This window comes from Anas platyrhynchos, chromosome 14 (genome assembly GCF_047663525.1).
Source record: "Anas platyrhynchos isolate ZD024472 breed Pekin duck chromosome 14, IASCAAS_PekinDuck_T2T, whole genome shotgun sequence".
In the NCBI taxonomy this organism is placed as follows: domain Eukaryota; kingdom Metazoa; phylum Chordata; class Aves; order Anseriformes; family Anatidae; genus Anas; species Anas platyrhynchos.
The window spans coordinates 8,636,689-8,654,040 of NC_092600.1; the positions used below are offsets into that span (position 1 = coordinate 8,636,689).

Genomic DNA, 17,352 nt, shown 5'->3' on the forward strand with positions numbered 1-17,352 from the left:
CCTTGGGAAAGTCCTAAAGGCAGGACAAGCACCCAAGGAATATTTAAAGACCTCCAGGATGGAGGGTTAAATGCAGCCCCCAGGAAATCTCCTCTAGCCAGGTCGGAGGGGTGTCTCACAGCCCCTCTCTTTAGCAAATTACAGCAAAGCAACCTTTGGCACCCTGGGACTGAGGGCTGGGAACAGCTGTCAGGGCTCTCACGTCACGCACCCCTTGACAAAGGCATGCACGCTGCAAGCACCCTCCCCTCCCTTGGCAAGTCGTGCCAAAACCGCATGGCCGGGGCCGTCAGGAGGAACTTCCCGGTATCGCTTTGCCTTTATGCTTCCAGGTGCAATTGTGTTCTGTGATTACAGTTACGAGTAGCTGGGTGATTACCAAGATCTGCTCTGTACGGACGTAGTGTCACCTGGGTTTGCACAACGCTGTGAATCCCCAAGAACTGAGTCTTCACCCCAATCTTGTCCTCTGCAGCCAGCAGGTGCCTTTGTGATAGACCAAAGGACAGCGAGCTGTGCCTGCTCCTGCCCCAGGCACTTGTAGACCCATATCAGCATGGGCAAATAGTTTCATGACTTCTTGGACCCCTTTTCCACCCTGCCAGCAGAGGTGGTGCAGATGGTGGTTGAGTCTGTAGGGGTGCAGAGGTGTTTCTATTCACTATTTGCACTGACAGCAAAATACAGGATGATTATCGAACAGAGAAGTCTCACAGCTTCTGTTCTCTTGTGCTCTGTCCTTGTTGTTCCAACCTGCAGATTAAAAAGGATTAGGTACGGGGAGATGCTGTGAAGGTTTTGGAGTCACTGAGAGCCACCTCAGGCATAGAGATGTCCCATATCCTCTCTTATTAAAACATCTTTTTTTTTCTTAAAAACAGTATTTTTGCTCCTGTGACCTGACTACGGTGCTGCTCCAGAGCCCCAATATAGACCACAGGATAGCTCAGGCAGGATAGGACATGGTCATCCAGCTCCAGGCAGGGAGAAGGACGAGGAAGGTCCTTCCAGTCCCCCAGCCGTGTCCTTGGTGACCACCCATCCTTGTGCAGGAGGCGCTTCTCCCTCCCCTCAGCCCTTCCCATGCTCTGGACGCCTTGCTGTTGAGTTACTAAAGCAACACTTTGGAGCCAAACAAGGGCTTTCTCCCCGGCTATAGAGCGCTATGCCCCAGCTCAGTTCAAAGCCTGCGCTGTGGCACAAGAGGCAAACACTCCAGCTCTGCCCAAACACCATCCAGAGGCTGAGATGCTCAGCGCCCAGCTGCTTGCAAAATATGTTGACCCCTGAGGCTCATGATAAAATCTAAAGCTCCCTTTGAAGGGTAAGTGTTTAACATTAAGAAAGTAGTGTCCGATTGATCTGCTGCCAATGTTTTAACAAGGGGATGCCACAGGTATTTCCCTGTGTGGATTTTACACAGTGAATGGGAAGAGACTATAGAATTAATTTTCTCACGTTTGCACAAAGAAGGGTTTTCCAACCAGCATCAAGAAGAGAGAGTGCAGCGGTGTGAAAAGTAAAGAAAGGAGTAAAGTTTGTGTGCCTTCCCCTCCATAAATAAGTACAAATTCTTGTCCCTGAAAAACCAAGGGGTATGTGTGATTCAGGGGGAGTTTATCCTGGAGGTGGTGAGAGAAAACCCACAGCTTTTCTCCTCCAGGGAATTTTCTTTTTAATTATTGACACTTACACAATCCATGCTCTTCTAAATATAATTTTATTACCATGAGAAGCTACTTGGAACAGGAAGCTAATGCTGGTGGGTTCACAGTTTTTAACTCAAAGTCCCCTCTCAGGACAAAGAAGAAGGAGAAGAAGGACACCCATGGATGCTGACGAAGAGCAAAGGTTCATGATGCCACCCCCAGTGCCCAGCAGGCACATGTGTGTGTGTCAGGGGGACAGGACTGAGGAGCTACGGCAGTGAGGGGAGGAGGGCACGGCCGTGGGAATCGCTGCTCCCGCCTGCGTGATGCAACAGCTCAGCGCAGCAAAGCCGCACGGTAAGTGCTGGCACGGCTGCATGGAAGCACTTTCCTAGGTGCTATGGAAAAAAAAGATCCAGCCAAATAATTCTGCTGAGTTTTGTTTTATTGAGCAGAGACGGAGGAGACAAGGACAAGCTGCTGCCATGCCCAGGCACTGTGACCGCCGCTGAAGGGGGATCAACATTTGGTGCTCAGAGATGGTGAGGACTCAGCATTTTCCCATGTGCTTCAACCTTATTTTCCCTCCACTCCTCCTGTAAAAGGAGCAAGACAGACTCAGAGAAAGCAGCATATGACAGACAGCACGAGCACAGCAGCATGGGACAGGGAGCTCATCCACCCGAACAGGACCATTTGCCTGGTTCATGCTAGAGTACCCCAGGGCCTCACAGGGAGCATCAAGCCATCTTTTCCTCTCCCTGCTCCTCTCTAATTTCCCCTAGGATAAGGCAGCCTCCAGAGTGCACCAAATGTTAAGGACTGATAAGGAGAAACTGATGTTTTGCAAGTCCATTCAGTCCAGAGGTGCTGACTCCTATTACATCTCCTTTAAAAGGAGACAGAGCACAGGAAACAGAGGCTCTCCAGTTCTTCCTCGGAGATTTTGTGCCTTGTTCCACAAAGTCCATTCAAACTTTCAACTCATAATGTCGCACATCTCACCCCCTGCGTTCCTCCAGACTCTTTTCTGCATCCAGAGGTGTGGACAGGGAGTTTCAGCCTCTGGTACACAGAGGAAGATGTGCAGCGATTTAGTCCATGCAGGAGGTATAGGCAGGTGCAATTACCTCCCAGACCCTGTGCTGTTTCTCTGCATTGTAATCAACATCATACAAAGCCTAGAAATGATCTAAAATTAACTTGCATTCATGCAGCTCTGTTCCAAGGAGGAAATATTCCTCCTGTTGAGGGCCAGGGGCTGGTCTGTACAAGAAGAGCAGCCTGGATGCGGGGCCACCCTCCATGGAGACCAGCATTACAGACATGGGAATCAAGACAGCTCTACCTGTCATTTTGACTCCCTCTGCTTTCACTTACAGAACTGCTTTGCAGAAGGCACACTTGTTCCCGTACGTTACGCCATCCGTGCCACAGTGAGGGTTGGACTCCCTCGTGCAGTACACGCTCCTGTTTACAAACTCTTTACAGATCTGCAAAAGGAATAATAACAATAACCAAAAAAATCTTTTCAGGTCTCCCATACTTTCTCTTTTGCTTTCCAAATAGGAAACAAGATCACTAATGTAATTCTCTTCCCGCCCAGAGGACTAACACAGCAGTAATGACATGGCCCAATTACATGGAAGAAAAAGGCCTGCCAGAACTAGCAGCAGCACTCTTTCAGGGGAATTTTTTGCCCTGTCGTTGAGGAGGGAAACTGTAGCCAGCTGGGAGAAACCTTAATGTCCCGAAGACACAAGTGGATTAGCCTAGGCATGTCGGAGAAGAGTCAGCATTGATGCTCTTTCAGGCAGTTGGCCCCAAGTCAGCTCACAGCAAAGTGGCATCACGCGCCTTGTGCAACCACACGCGGCTTTGTGCTCACAGAGCTCCCTGCCTCCCCGGCGGAGAGAGAGGAAAACCATAAGCTGTAGGTCTCCTTTAGATGGGCCTGGTTTGTGGGAATAACCAGCTCTGAATATCCCATTTGTTACACGAGGGGATTGGACAGAGGAGCAAAGTGGAGAGAAGCAGTGCTGCAAACAAACCCAGCCCCATGCATGCACTCTGGACTGAATCACGGGAAGCATTTGCTGAACCAGCTGTCCATTTCCCTGGGCTATTTGCTAGTGTGGCCACACATAACACCCCCTGTACCATGGGGAATTTCCCGAGGCATTGGAGCATCTTGGAAGGACCAACCTACTCCCAGCTAACAGCAAAACCAGTTTACCATGCACCAAGATCTGTTACAAAACCATTCTTCTATAATCAGGAAAAAAATGCAGATTCAACAAGCAAAGAGCTGCACTAACCTCTTCAATGTCTTGAGCTGCTACATCTGGAATTTAAACAGAAATAAATAAATAAACAATCAGCGATGTTATACATATCAGCATTATTTTCTGAGAGAAGCTGAACCAAAGTCAGAAATCCTTTTGCAAAGCTCAGTGCAACGTACGCCAGGTTTTCCCTGCTCTGCCATCCTGTGCGGTGGAGGAGGGGGTAGGAAATACATTATCTGAATTGCTTTTCGGTATTTTGCTTTTTGAAAAAATGTTACTAAAATACCATGTAATCAGTCATTCAGCTGCTAACTGCACCGCAGACACATAAACCCATCTCCCTGGCAGGCAGCCACTGCCGGGGAAGCAGGCTGCCGTATCGGATTTGAACCACTCTCGGCAGAGATTTTCAAGCTGTATTGACTTGTAAGGCTTTTAGGCTCCTGCACCTCTGAATAACAAAACTGGCTGGTACTGTTAATAAAACCCCACTGTGGAGGTGACAAAGGAGACCCTGCAGTCAGTTTTACAGCCATCTGCAGTACGACACGGCCCCGAGACGTTCCTGGAACAACTTCATCCCGAGTGAGACACAGAGATGTCACGGCGTGATCCAGAGCAGAACAGGCAGTGCCAGTCAGTGAGAGAGAAGAAACACCCGCTGCAAGCGCAGGCTCTGGTCTTGAGGCTCATCAGCCCATCCTCTTTGCACTTCTTCGCTGCAGAGACCGCAGCCAGGCGCGGAGCTCGAGTCACAGCCACGGGACGGGTGAGCCTGTGGTGTCTGTGCCAGGGAGCCTGGGGAAGGTCGCATGCAGATGTGCAGGAGCTGGGGCATGACACTGAGGGACGAACAGCCAGCACCAAGCTGGGCAGCTGGGGTTTTGGCCTGGGGGCACTTCAGCAGCTTGCTCAGCACCAGGAGAGAGGGTGGGAGGCCCCTGTGCTACGCCACGCAGGCTGCAAATCCCACCCACAGCCAAACCAGTACTTGTCAGCCCACCTGAATTCCTCTGCTAACTGTCGTGCCTCTCGGTGTTTTATCCCTGCCACCGGTGCATCTGTCACATTTGGGTTAGGCTAGGCTGCTTTGGGAAGCCACCGTTATGGCTATCTGCATATTATTTACAAAATAGCTCATTAGATAGTTTTTATAAATATTACATGCAGCTACACAAGACTTTGTGAGGATGTCTCTTGACATCTGCTTATTTCATATGAGATCACAGAGTTTGCTGCTATTCTGCCTGGCCTTGGAAGGAAGCTTCAGCACTCTGACGGAACCCAGACCCAATTAAGACTCAATTAGAGACAGATGAATATTTCATTATGAATAATGCGTACAAAGTAATTCACCTCTTTTCTCCATGCACAGCCCACAATTTTCTCCAGTGAATTCTTTATTCAAATTATTCACAGAAAAACAAGTATAAATAATTCTTGGTCTGCACAGTCTTCCATAACTGCCACCACAAGCCTTCCAGATCTGGGTCAGCTGGACACAAGCAATTGATGGCACTGGTGTGCCCTATACATTCAAAAACCATCAGTCATTTTCCCCAGATCATCAGAGAGACGTGTAAATCTCAAGATAAATAAATGCTGGATCGTTTTAATTTGCCCTCTTTGTTCTGGCTCCTCGAGGACATTTGAATTTAATTTTCAAGCTTTTCTCTGCAATGTATTTGGAAGCTGAAACTTTCATCTAATTACGTTTCCACATCTCTAAGGAAAACACCAAATACCAAGATGCTTAGGATCAAAACAGGAGCTGATGACCCTGAGGTGTGAGTTTATTCTCTAACTGGTTCAGCAAAACTCTCCAGCGAACATTTGTACCAAAACTCGTAATTACACTCTGCTTTGGTACATTTGCTGAAAGAGCCGCTTACAATTTGCTCATTCTGTCTCCCGGTGACACCTCCACTGTGTTATTCACTGCGGAGGCACACAGGGAGTGGAAATATGTGACACGAGTGAGCAAGTCCCGCAGATATTTTCTACTTGCTCAGCTTTATCTTCAAGCCCGTCATCTGGTGATCAAGGTTCTCTGAAGTTTGCTCTTGTCAGGAAAGTTTCTTTCTAGGCTACAGGAAGGATAACTTACCCGAGAAGAAAGACAGAAGCAGCAGGCTGAGAAGCACTAAGGTGCCTGTTGCCTTCATGCTGCAGGCAGCTAGCTCTTTAGTCCACGGCAAGCAACCTGTTCGGGATGTGTTGTCTCAGCCCCAGAGCCCACAGTGTGCTCACGGACCTGCCTTTCTGTGTATTTATGCACCCATCCATAGCTGTCCTCATTCCTCACCTTAATTGTGAGAACTTCTCCACTTCGTTTCTAAAGCCATTATTGGTCCTGTCCGTGTTTATGGTGCTTTAAGAATGCTGCCCTGTCCACATCAAACCTAGAAAGGGCTAATTATATGAGTGATAGACTCGGGCCTGTAATATCTGTTGTGTTTTTTTTTTTTTTTTTTTTTTTTTTTTCTTTCTAAATAGTCACAGGATTCTCACAAGGGTGAATTTTCAAAGCGGTGATTCATCGGGGAAGCTGGTAATTTTCATTCTCTGGGTCCTCGCTGAATGCCAGCTCCGAGGCTTTGAGCGCGGCGTGATGACACTCACCAGACATTACGAAATAAATCACAGCATGAGAATGTGTTGTCTGCGAAACCAATTATACGTTGTTCCCTGGCTATTTTTGAGGATGGTTCTAAATTTGTTGAGTTGGGGTGGAGAAGGACACTGATGCTCTCATAGCTTTCTGTAGAGCCCCACATAGGACTGCTGCCTCTCCTCCCTGAACTATTTAAACTATAGCTGTCAATGTTTGCCGGCTTTTCACATTCGCAAACATATGCTAGGGCTCTTCTTCCACGGCAAGTGGCAACTAAGGGAATTTGATGGAGAACTGGGAGACCTGAGCTCCATTTCCAGCTGATTCTGTGCAAAGATTTGTGTTCATTTGCACCATCTGCAAAATTTCTGTTCAGATAGGAATAATCTTTTAAAATTTCAGTATGCATTCCTAAGGAGACAAGGGTTATCAGTGTACCATGCACGGAGAAATCTGCTTATTTGTTTCCCTAGCAAATTTTAAATTCTAATTTTAACTAATTCTAACTAATTCTAACCAAGTTTGGCATAGGAGTGAAAAAAATAAAAAAGAAAGCACTTTATACATTTTTCTAGCAACAAAGAGTTCCACTAACATCTTCATCTGGCAAGGGAGCGTTTCTGCAAGAGAGCAATGTCATGACTGCCCTGCATCTGGAAAAGCATTAGTTTGCCGCTCGCTAGACATCATAAAACCCACACAGGAGAGGAACCGTGACTGACAGGTGAGTTCTCAGATGTCTATTAAGGGTGAGCTCACAACGCAGCCTCTCGTATAATTTAGTTATCAAGCCCGCCAGCCGCAGCACCGTTCAAAATCACGCTTAGTTCTGCCACTTGCAGAATCACTTGTTTGCCTTTTCTAGCTTCAAACGCCACTGCTCACCACCCCAGCACTAATACCTGAGCTCTTTATCTACCCAAACGTTTTATTTGCTGCAGCATAACTGATTGGGTTAGTTAGAAAATGTACTACAGGGACCAATCCCTAGCGGGCCAAAGAAAGGAAGAGACTAAATTAGCAAACAGGTGATTATCCTGATTACCCCTCTTTCCACTTCTTTATAACGTGTGAAAGAGGCCACTTGCTGCTGGAGGTGGGGAAATCTGCTGTCCCTCTGAGTTCTCTTTTTTTTTTTGGCTGGAGGCTCACAAGGCACCTGGGATATGGCCATATACCCCGTACCTGCCCTTTGCCCTCTATTTCCCTTCAGAAGAGCAGCTTTTCTTTGAGCTTCTCCAAAACCTTTTGAGCTCCTACACAAGTGTCCAGCTTCCTCCAGCACAAACTAGTATTATGGAGGAGGCTCACCATAGGATCTTGTTGTTGGAAATACTGTCCTGCCAAGGCTGTAATCCTTGGCCAACAAGACATTACAGCCAATCGGTGTCCTTTGCTGAAGGTCCCTGCTCACATCCACCAGCTACTTAGAACATTTCTTCATACGTGTATTTTTCCCATAGGCAGGTTAGCAGTGAGCTTATGGCTCTCCAGTTTGTATTTCCTTACCAGCAGGCACACAGGCATGCTTTGGTTTATAGTGCCCATACTAATAGAAAAAAAAAAAATCATGTAAGTTCCTTCCCTCTTCCTAGGATGGGACACTGCTCTGGCCTGTTATTAAGGGAAAGACAGCTTCTTGTCTTCTGGTGGGAAGCGCCTACAACCTTTCTAGGTCAAGAAATGGCCTACTTCAGTAAAAAGAGGCCTAGAGAAAAAGCTTGGAATTCACAGATTTTGTCCTCAATATCAGCCTTAATAGGCGACTGCCTTTGTATGTATCAAGAGAATTGGAAGTGGAGAAAGGAAGGGGAAGGGGGTGTGAGTGGGGCACTTGGGACTTTTTGCCTGTGCTGTTTGCATACTCACTCCTTGACTCACCCAGAAAGATGGCACATCGTCATGAACATTCATATACATCACTGCTCTTCCAGCGCACTCTTTAGCCTCCCACAAAGATACTATCTCCATATACCACTTTTTTTTTTTTTTTTTTTTTTTTTTTCCCAGACAGAAACCACCTCGGAGCTACCAGCACTTCTTCTGGCTCTTCCTTCCTATGGCTACAGAATCCAAAACCTTTATCCTTAAGGGCCCCTTATCCTTCCTCTGCCTCAAGCACCCCAATGGCAACTTTTCAGATCTCTTCTCCAAGAAGCCAAAAACCTGAGACCAGTCTAGTTTCTCCTCTGCTCCTCATTAGGCTCATTAAAGCCTTGCCCAGCTTGCTGCAATTTTCTGCTGATCACCACAGTCTCGAGGCACACACCCTTCAAGGAAGCAGCAGTTCCTAATTTTCTTCCCCGTGAGATAGTCTCCTCCCTTTGCCATAAGCCTCCTCCTTTTAATGCACTGCCAGACCTGCCCCATGCCCAGGTAGGGCTGGCCCATTGTTTCCCATTCACACTACCCCAGGGCCATTTCCCTCACGCCAAGGCTTCTAAAAGGACCAGTTCCTCCAAGGCTCAGTGCTGTTACAAAGCCAGGCTCTGTCCGTCCAACACAAATCCATTTATATGCTGTAAAACACAGAACCTGGGAAAGCAGTAGTATTTTATAGCAGCTTGTTTTCTCCTCTGATGGTTTGGTATGGAGTGACGTACTCTCGTGAGGGCTTGGGCTGTTGTGTGATGGGCGTTACACTTCAGTCTTTATTGTGGTTTATTTCGAAACTTCTCCTGCCTGACAGATAAGTACCTAAAAGCCTGAAGACCATTACCCCTATCCTGAAGAAGAAAACAAAAAGTGCATGGCAAAGAGGGTGGCTGGTTTTGATTTATTGATGGATCAAAGCAGAAACCAATGTACAACAGGGAGCAGGGAAGAGCACATTGGAGCTGTGGGCTTTGTCAGAGAAAGGCAAGGGTGAAGGTTACGTGCCAACACTCAGCATTCACCGTGGTGCTTGAGGGTCAGGGAACCCCGGCTCTTCCTGGAGAGAAAGAGGGAATCCAGAATTACAGATGTGGAAGGTAGCTTTATAGCCCCGCCAGTGCTGTTGCTAACTTTACCCATGTAAGCCAACCCTCCATGCTATCCATGTGAGTCCCTCACTTACGGTTTCACCTGATTCCCCAGGTTACATGCTTTGTCACAGGAAAGAGATTTGGGACAAAGCCTGTAATTTTGGATACTCATCCTACAGTTAGGGTTTAAATTACCCTCGCAGGGAGCGAGTCAGGAATGCTACAAGCCTGCGAATGGGAATTTGGCTTTAATTGTGAGGGGAGGAGAAGACTCACTTGGGTTTAAGATCTGCAGTGCCTGCAGGGGCACAGGCGAGGGAGCGTCAGGAGAGGGACAGGGAGCGGAGATGGATTTACTGAGGGGCTAACGGGAGCTCTGGGGCTTGGGCACAGCAGTGTTTTCCTGGCTGTGTGCTGAGCGCCATACTTACTGAACTGCAATGCAGAAGTGGCATTTGTTTCCATATGTTCTGCCGTCAGAGCCACAGAGGGGCATATACTCAGCGGTGCAGAAGACGTTGTCCTTGAATCCAGAGCTCTTGAATCCACTGCAGTCGATCTGTGTGTTACGGAACTGCAACACATTGTGAAGCTTTTGTTCCCCATATTTTCCTATGTCTGCTTTATGTCTATTTAATGTTTACAATATGGCAAAGCATAAGAACATTTTTCAGGTGCAGGGCGCTGTTGTTCTAACAACTCTGAAAAACCTAACCTGCTCGCCTGACAGGGTACAAAGTGGGAAATTGGGAAAGAAATCTAATAAATACCCTCAGAGCAGTGAAATGGCCACACCAGTACTTCCAGGCTGGCCCTCCTACTGGTTGCTCTGCTCTGGTTCAGCAGCCCAACATAGAGAGGGTGCCAAAAAGTGGGGTGTCACAAAGCACATGGTACAAAGTTCTCCCACATGAGGAATGCCATCTGCTGCTGGTGTTGGCACTGGCTGAGCCCCTGCGCTCCCCTGGGAGGGTTAAGTCTGCACCCCTTCCTCAGGCACTTCTCTTCTCCCAGTGAATCAAGGTTTCAGCATCATCTGGCTGCTCTGTTCCCAGGTCAGAAGCTGTGCAGGTGGAGACTGCACCTTGGAGATGTGGGTTTTGTTCCTTTGACCCTGGCATACTTCAGCTGTTTTCCTCAAATCCTATTTCCAGGCCAAATACGCCAGCAGAGTGCAGGCATTTCTCTTACGTCGTTATGACTCACTGAATTTTCATCGTGTAGCACATTATAACAAGGGTTCACAGTGCAGACTTCTCGGCTTTACCTTGGGGCATTTTCCAGGCATGAGCAGGTCGATGTCCTCTCCATTCCTTTGGGAAGAAGACATATTGAGCATGAACAAGCACATCACAGCCACTTCAGGGGCCAAGCCCCCTCACTACCCTACAGATACTGACACCAGCACCCAGCCCAGCACTCACGCCACTGCCGTGCAGAAGCTGCACTTGTTGCTGTAGGTAACCCCGTTGGTGGCACACAGCGGGTTGTAATGCCGGGTGCAGAGAGACTCCCGACCGCCTGTCGTTCTCATGTAGCCTGTGCAATCGACCTGAAACAGGCACAGATCAGCATTTTAATCACTCCTGTGTAACGGTGCGTGGTGCAAGAGATATTTCCCCTTCTCCCCATGCTCATGGGGAACAGAGGTGTATGGGAACTGAGCTTCCAGCCCGACAGCATGAGGTTGAGGGAGCACAAGCAGGCGAAGTTCTGCCTCTGAGGACATGGCTGTGGCAGATCCTGCAGTATCTAGTTTTTTTGTTTGTTTGTTTGTTGGGTTTTTGTTTTTGTTTTTGTTTTTTTTTTCTCCTGTCCTCAAATGGGCTTCATCAGTATCATCTTGGGGATTTCCACCCTGAACACAGTCACACAGGATCTGTGCCTAATGTGCCTTAGGTGGCAGCAACTTCTGCTGTGAAACGTCTGCCCCACTTGAAAATGGAGTTTAGGCTCACCTCAGTGTTCCTGTAATTACTCTGAGTGTACTGAAATGAAAATTGTAGCATTATGGTAAATTGCTCAGCCGGAGTGTTTCTTTACATTATCTCACTAATCTAAAAATAGAGCCAGTTCTCCACTTTATGGTAGCTCTATATATTGATAAACAAATCTTATGATAGATGTTTTGATAGAATCTTTTTTTTTTTTTTCTGTTACAAATTATCATTTAGTCAAAATCCCGACTTCCTCTGGGAATTTCTGAGTTTCAACAAACTTTTTTTCTAAATCTAAACGGAAATGTTTTGACAATGCTGAAGTGTTATTGAAATCAAAAGCTTCTGTTTTTCCGTCAGGTGTTAGGCATAAGATTACATTTCAAAATTCACAGTTGAAGCAGATTTGCATTTTTCAAAATGGAAATAAAAAAAAAAAAGTGAAGATCTGAAATTCTTCATTTTCATAAAAATTTTAGCAGTTTTGAAGTTTTATTTTAGAGTATCTTAGGATATCTTAAGAGTCAATCTTAGCCCTTACCTTTATACATTTTCCGTCATGCTTTTTGTCAATCACTCTGTTACGACTAGGAGAGAGAAGGAAAGGAAGGATTAACCTGTTGATGCCATGTAGTCATCTCACTCATTAAGTCTCTCCACTCGTAAAGCCCCAGTAATTAATCAAACTTAGGAGTTTTGACACGGAAGAGACACAGCCTGACGAGATCCTGCGCACTAGGGAAGACTGAAACTTATGAAAAATCCCATCCACCCCACGATTAGTCACAATTCAAAAGGCTTTCATCTGCTACCTGAACCATCATTATGGGCAATCAGGTGATCTTGTACTCACAAGATTTCTCTGCAGAGCGAGCACTCATTGGGGTACGTCACATTATCGGTGCCACAGACCGGCTGGAAGTCCCTGGGACAGGCGAGATTGCTCCTATCTGCCATCCGGTACACACTGCAGGAGGCCTGTTAAAAAGGACAGATGTGCAGTTTCTCCAAGGGGAGGGAAGGATCTGCTCATGTTCATCATGTTTTCTAAGCACAGGAATGCTACAGGTGGCCATTTTATTTTTTTTTTTCCCCTCTGTCATTCCTCCATGGTGAAGGGAAAGAACAGAATATATCGTTTCCTACAGTATGCATAAACACATTTTCACCATTAAGACATTCAGCACTGTAGATGTGCATGACTGACAAAAATGATCACTCCTCAGGGAATCAGGACAGGGAAGATATTTAGGCAGTTATTCAAAAGTTGTATAGGATTCCTTCTGGCCCTCTGTGCCATGCTGGCTCTCACTTTGCATTATTAATTACCATCTTTTATCACCAATCTGATAAGGTGTCTTTCTCTGACAAAGATGTTTTCTTATTTTGGGGGAAAAGAGGTGGTATAATTCTTGGGGGCACTTTTTCTTCTTCCTTCCTGTCTCTCTCCATTTTCTTTTATTCTTCCTCAAGACTCCCCTGGGATACAGCGTGAATATGAGTTATTCATCTACACTTAGAAATCAAGACTAAATGACAGAGAAGATCTACTACTCACCCATCGTTGACCAGAAACAATATCTACAAAAAAAAGGAGATTATAAAATATAAGTGTTACGGTGTCCTTGATTAAAATTTCTCTGCATTATTAATTTCCCAACAGAGTAACTAAATACACTTTCTTACTACTGAGAATTACTTGTTTTGTAAATGTTTTATCCAGTCCAAGTAAACAAGAAGTTATATCCTATGATTAAAAATAATAATAGTAATAATAATCAATTACTGGTGAAAGTACAAGCTTTGACTTGCTAAAGAAGGAATAGGATATAAACTTTTCTCCTTTTGCAGCACTATTATCCCGGCTAAGTCTAATAAGTTTAAATCAGACAGAGGCATCCTACTAGACCTGTAGTAATGTTTGCACAGGGATAAAGTTCATTAAAAGAGAGTTTACTAAAGACAGCATTACTAAATCATCACTTCTTCAGTAAGCTAAGCTCTCTTTTGGATACATATATACATGTATTAAGGCATCCTGAACTATATAGAATTCAAGATGACTAGAGATATAAGGAGAGACTATAATAAAAACAACTTACCAGAAAAGCAGACAAGAAACAGTAGCCCAAGAAGGGCAGCAGCTCTTGTCATCTTCACGGTGGGAAAGGCTGTGTAGTCTGTTACTTACAAATCTGTTGCTGTTGAGTTCTATAGAGATGTTTCTTTGCCTTCATGCTCCAGACTATATAAGTACATCTCCCTGACCTTGTAAAGTCATCCCATAAAGTAATTATCTGCTCTGTAAACTAACAAAACTGTATTGATTATTAAGTTGAGCCCTAAAGAATACTTGTTTGTTAGAGAAATGCCCAGAAGAATTAAACAAAAATGTGAGCTACACCCAGCTTGTTAACAAAGGCGCCCTGCTGTACAATGAGTGATTTGTACTGTCCAAACAAGAGCACTGTCTCAACACTAGATGTTGTGAAATTACATATGGAAGTTGGCAAAGCAAAAAAGCTAATTTGTTGGAAGTGTTTGAACTAGTGCACACCGTGTTACATACACTACGCAGTATTTGGGCTCTGGGAGACTTGCGCAGTACAGCAGAGTGATGAGACGGCAGCGTGGGACACCCTCAGCTTTTACAGAAATAAAATCCGGGGTTTGGCAGGCATCAGTGTCTTTTGAAGATGCTGCACAGTGAACCTCTTCATAGTCTCTTCTGTATTTTCCTGGTACATTGGATCTCTCGCTAATGGGATAGAAAGAATCAACACAACAGGAAAACGTGACCTAAAACTCCAGAAGTTTGAGACATGTCTATGTACAAGGAAGAATTATTCATCTGTTGACAATCAGCATGAACCTGATTAAGAAACAATGAGAATAACCAGCCTTAAATCTGGACATTGTTTCCTCTTAATGGCAAACAAGTGGCATTCTGTGCAGGTGAAATGGTCTTATTACCACAGTCATTCATAAAAAATTGCAGCAACTGAAAACAGAAGGTGAGTCCATACATTCCCCCCCCTTCTCTTCTCTTTACATGGCATTAAATAGAGAGTGTCATCTTCCCTAAAACATGACATTCAGCTAAGTGAAGAATAAAGGTTCTATTGAAGGTTTTTTTCAACTCTGTCATAGATTTATGACAAAACAAATATTGCATAAAATACTTCTTGAGTTGAATATAGTCAGTCACGAAAGGAAGTGAGGGACAGAACACATTTGTGTTTTAGAAGCCTGATACATGCACGTGGCTTAAAAGAAGCCTGGGTTTTAAATAGAAAATCAGAATTGTTTTTCTTATTATCCTGGGAGATGTTCAAGTCTTGGCATGGGCACATAAAATCATAAAAATGTAGCTGAAAGTGCAAGGGAACCGCAATCACAAAATAGAGCTTGCAGGCTTTGGCCTGTTCGTGTCAATGAAATCATTTTCCTGAAAAATAAATGAGTAATGTTCTTTGGATCTCATTCACAAATATCAAGAGTTGAAGGGTTCATTTAAAAGCTGTTTCTGTTGTATTCTTAGCATCCTGAGTGACGTGACTGTCAAATTTCTTGAACTGATCATAAGCATATTTGGAAGGCAAGCAGTAATCACAGAAGCATTAATATTGATTTTTCTCTAGGGAAAAGAACGCCTAAGCTGAAAATGTTTCCTCAGAATCCGTACCAGCCGTCAGAGGAGATAGCACCTGCTGGCTCTGCAGTGCTTGGTGAGGCTGCAGGAACGCAGGCTCTTCAGCCCTACAACCCCAGACCCTGCACCACATCTAGGTCTGAAAGCCCAAATTACCAAAAACCATGCTGTTCCTCTGGTTTCCCCTTCCTTCAGCCTGAAGCAAGAAACCATGCTGACCTCTCAGGGCTTTTTTATATGGCGGGGAATAGTGTCATTCTCTCGTGTGGCAGCACCTGTCCTTTGACTAACAAGCTCCACCTGGGAGACCCCCTTGCTGCTTCTGAGCATCTGAGTAGGCAGATAGGACAGTGCTGGAAATGCTCCTGTCCCCTCTTCCTCCAGCGATCTGTGCGAGGATACAGTCTTGCTACAGGGTCGATGAGAAAGGATGGGAGCTAATTGGCAGCAGCCAGGGCAGGGCAGCAGGAGCTGCGGGGTGAGGTGTGACATGGGATTGCACAAGGAGCTCGATTAATAAGAAACAGAAGGGAATGGGACAGAAGTAATTGCCGAGCAGCAGATGGGGTGACACAGGCATTAGGAACAGTGAAAAACAACTGTCTCAATACATTTGGAGGAGGGAGCTTCGGGAAATGTCATACACATGTTGCAAATGGGAAGAGGAGAGTGAAGTCACCTGTCAAAATCCCTGTGGGATATGCAAGTCCCGTGATGGTGGGTTCAATAAAGTGAGTTTGAGTATAGGATTATTTTTAGGCTCTTTTTTTTTTTTTTTTTCCTACAGATATGAGACCCACAGAAAAGGTTAAATAAAACACTTCCTGCTATTTCAAGTTCTTAGATGGTAAAGGTTATTAAAGAGGGTTGTGGCCACATGAATGGGATAAACACTGGTAGTTACGTGATGCATCCCCTTGTGTTACGGTAAATTTCCAACAATTCTGTAAATTCTACCCAACTTCTAGTACAAAATGATGTCATCCCATAACACTGATATTTCCCAGGAATTTTTTCCTCTGGTCTTGAGATTCCCTACTGCAAACAAGTCCATAATCTACCATGACCTGAAAAAAAAGCTTCATTAAATTTCCCCGCTTCAATTTAAAACTTGTCACAGGCTTCACTTGTCTACAAAAAGAAATAATATTTTTCAATTTGGGAAAAAAAAAAAAAAAAAGAGAGAAAAAAAAAAAAAAGAGAGGAAAAAAAAAAAAAAAGCTGGATGTGTGGAGGCGAGCGCTCTGCAGTCCCAAATGCAGAACTGCTGCAGGCCGAATGTAAAGCGCAGTGATCGCACCCACTGCTGCTGTGCCCCACGCAGGATGTACCAAAACAGAGTGCTATTACCGGAGCTGTGCACACGGGGGCAGGACTACATCTCCTATGAGGACGGGAATTCAATTTTGGAGCAAGCAAAGCCCCTGCTCTCAGCCGCACTCTTGTAATATTTCTCCTCGCAGCTCAGCTATCTGATTGCTGCCTGCATATCTCCTGCCGTTTAAGCACAGATGATATCACAGGCAGGAAGGGTGTCTGGAATAATTTGTCTGTCTGGGAGCCGCACGCTTACAGCAGGGCGCTGAGGATCCAGCCCCTCGCATCCAAATCCCTCAGTGCGTCCCAGCTCGGTCTCGCTGCAGCAGCTCTGACACAGCCAACCCCCAGACAGCATCACCAAGCAATTTTCTTTCAAAACATTTTATTTTTCCCCACATTGAGGAAGAACATAGTAAGAAACCGTTTATGCTGATGAAGCCTTGCAGAAAAACTGCGTTATGAGCGAGGTCTAGACTGGCCTGAGGTGTGTTTTGGTCAGTAACAAGTAGGATAATACACTAAAAGAGAAGTGTTGATATAAAATAGAGCAGAACCAAATAACTAAATGCAACGTGTTAATCAGTTTCTAGGGTAATTGAATGGCATTTCCTAAATTCACAAACATCAAATAATGGCACAGAGGGCTGAGGTACCACTCAAAGAATTGTACCATAAAACACCTCTGCAGGCAGACAATGTTTCCTGCCTTGAATTTCCTGGAGGGAGAGTTAGATTAGTAATGGTGAGAGGATATTGTGTTGTTGTGGCAGGATTTTATTGAGCAGCAACAAAAAAATCATTTTCAACAGTGCTCATGGAAGAGTCTCATCTTGCTTGCTGTCCTGCAGAGCTGCCCATGGTGCGGAGGGTCAGGGATGATGCTGGGGTCCTGCTCTGCCCCCTGCCACCTCCTCAGAAGTGCTGCA

The 17,352-nt window shown here is 45.4% G+C and overlaps 2 protein-coding genes across 3 annotated transcripts; both read right to left on the minus strand.

Moving 5' to 3' along the window:
- Window positions 1-1,757: 1,757 nt before the first annotated feature.
- Window positions 1,758-6,203, minus strand: LOC110354184 (serine protease inhibitor Kazal-type 6-like). Its single transcript, XM_021277755.4, has 4 exons — window positions 6,045-6,203; window positions 3,968-3,993; window positions 3,030-3,142; window positions 1,758-2,245 (listed from the first exon to the last, which is right to left on the minus strand). Exons 1-4 carry the CDS (start codon window positions 6,100-6,102, stop codon window positions 2,200-2,202), a joined length of 243 nt encoding a protein of 80 aa, XP_021133430.1. The 5' UTR covers window positions 6,103-6,203; the 3' UTR covers window positions 1,758-2,199.
- Window positions 6,204-9,308: 3,105 nt separating this feature from the next.
- LOC101798162 (double-headed protease inhibitor, submandibular gland-like) lies at window positions 9,309-15,319 on the minus strand. 2 transcript variants are annotated; one of them, XM_005027909.6, is made up of 9 exons: window positions 15,263-15,319; window positions 13,557-14,212; window positions 13,013-13,035; window positions 12,308-12,432; window positions 11,996-12,041; window positions 10,942-11,069; window positions 10,785-10,830; window positions 9,949-10,091; window positions 9,309-9,483 (listed from the first exon to the last, which is right to left on the minus strand). In XM_005027909.6, the coding sequence occupies exons 2-9, from the start codon at window positions 13,606-13,608 to the stop codon at window positions 9,438-9,440; spliced, it is 609 nt and encodes a 202-aa protein (XP_005027966.4). In that variant the 5' UTR covers window positions 13,609-14,212; window positions 15,263-15,319; the 3' UTR covers window positions 9,309-9,437. The 2 variants fall into 2 exon arrangements, with proteins under 2 accessions (XP_005027966.4, XP_012962691.4); XM_013107237.5 differs by having other exon boundaries at window positions 15,140-15,313.
- Between the last annotated feature and the right edge of the window lie 2,033 nt (window positions 15,320-17,352).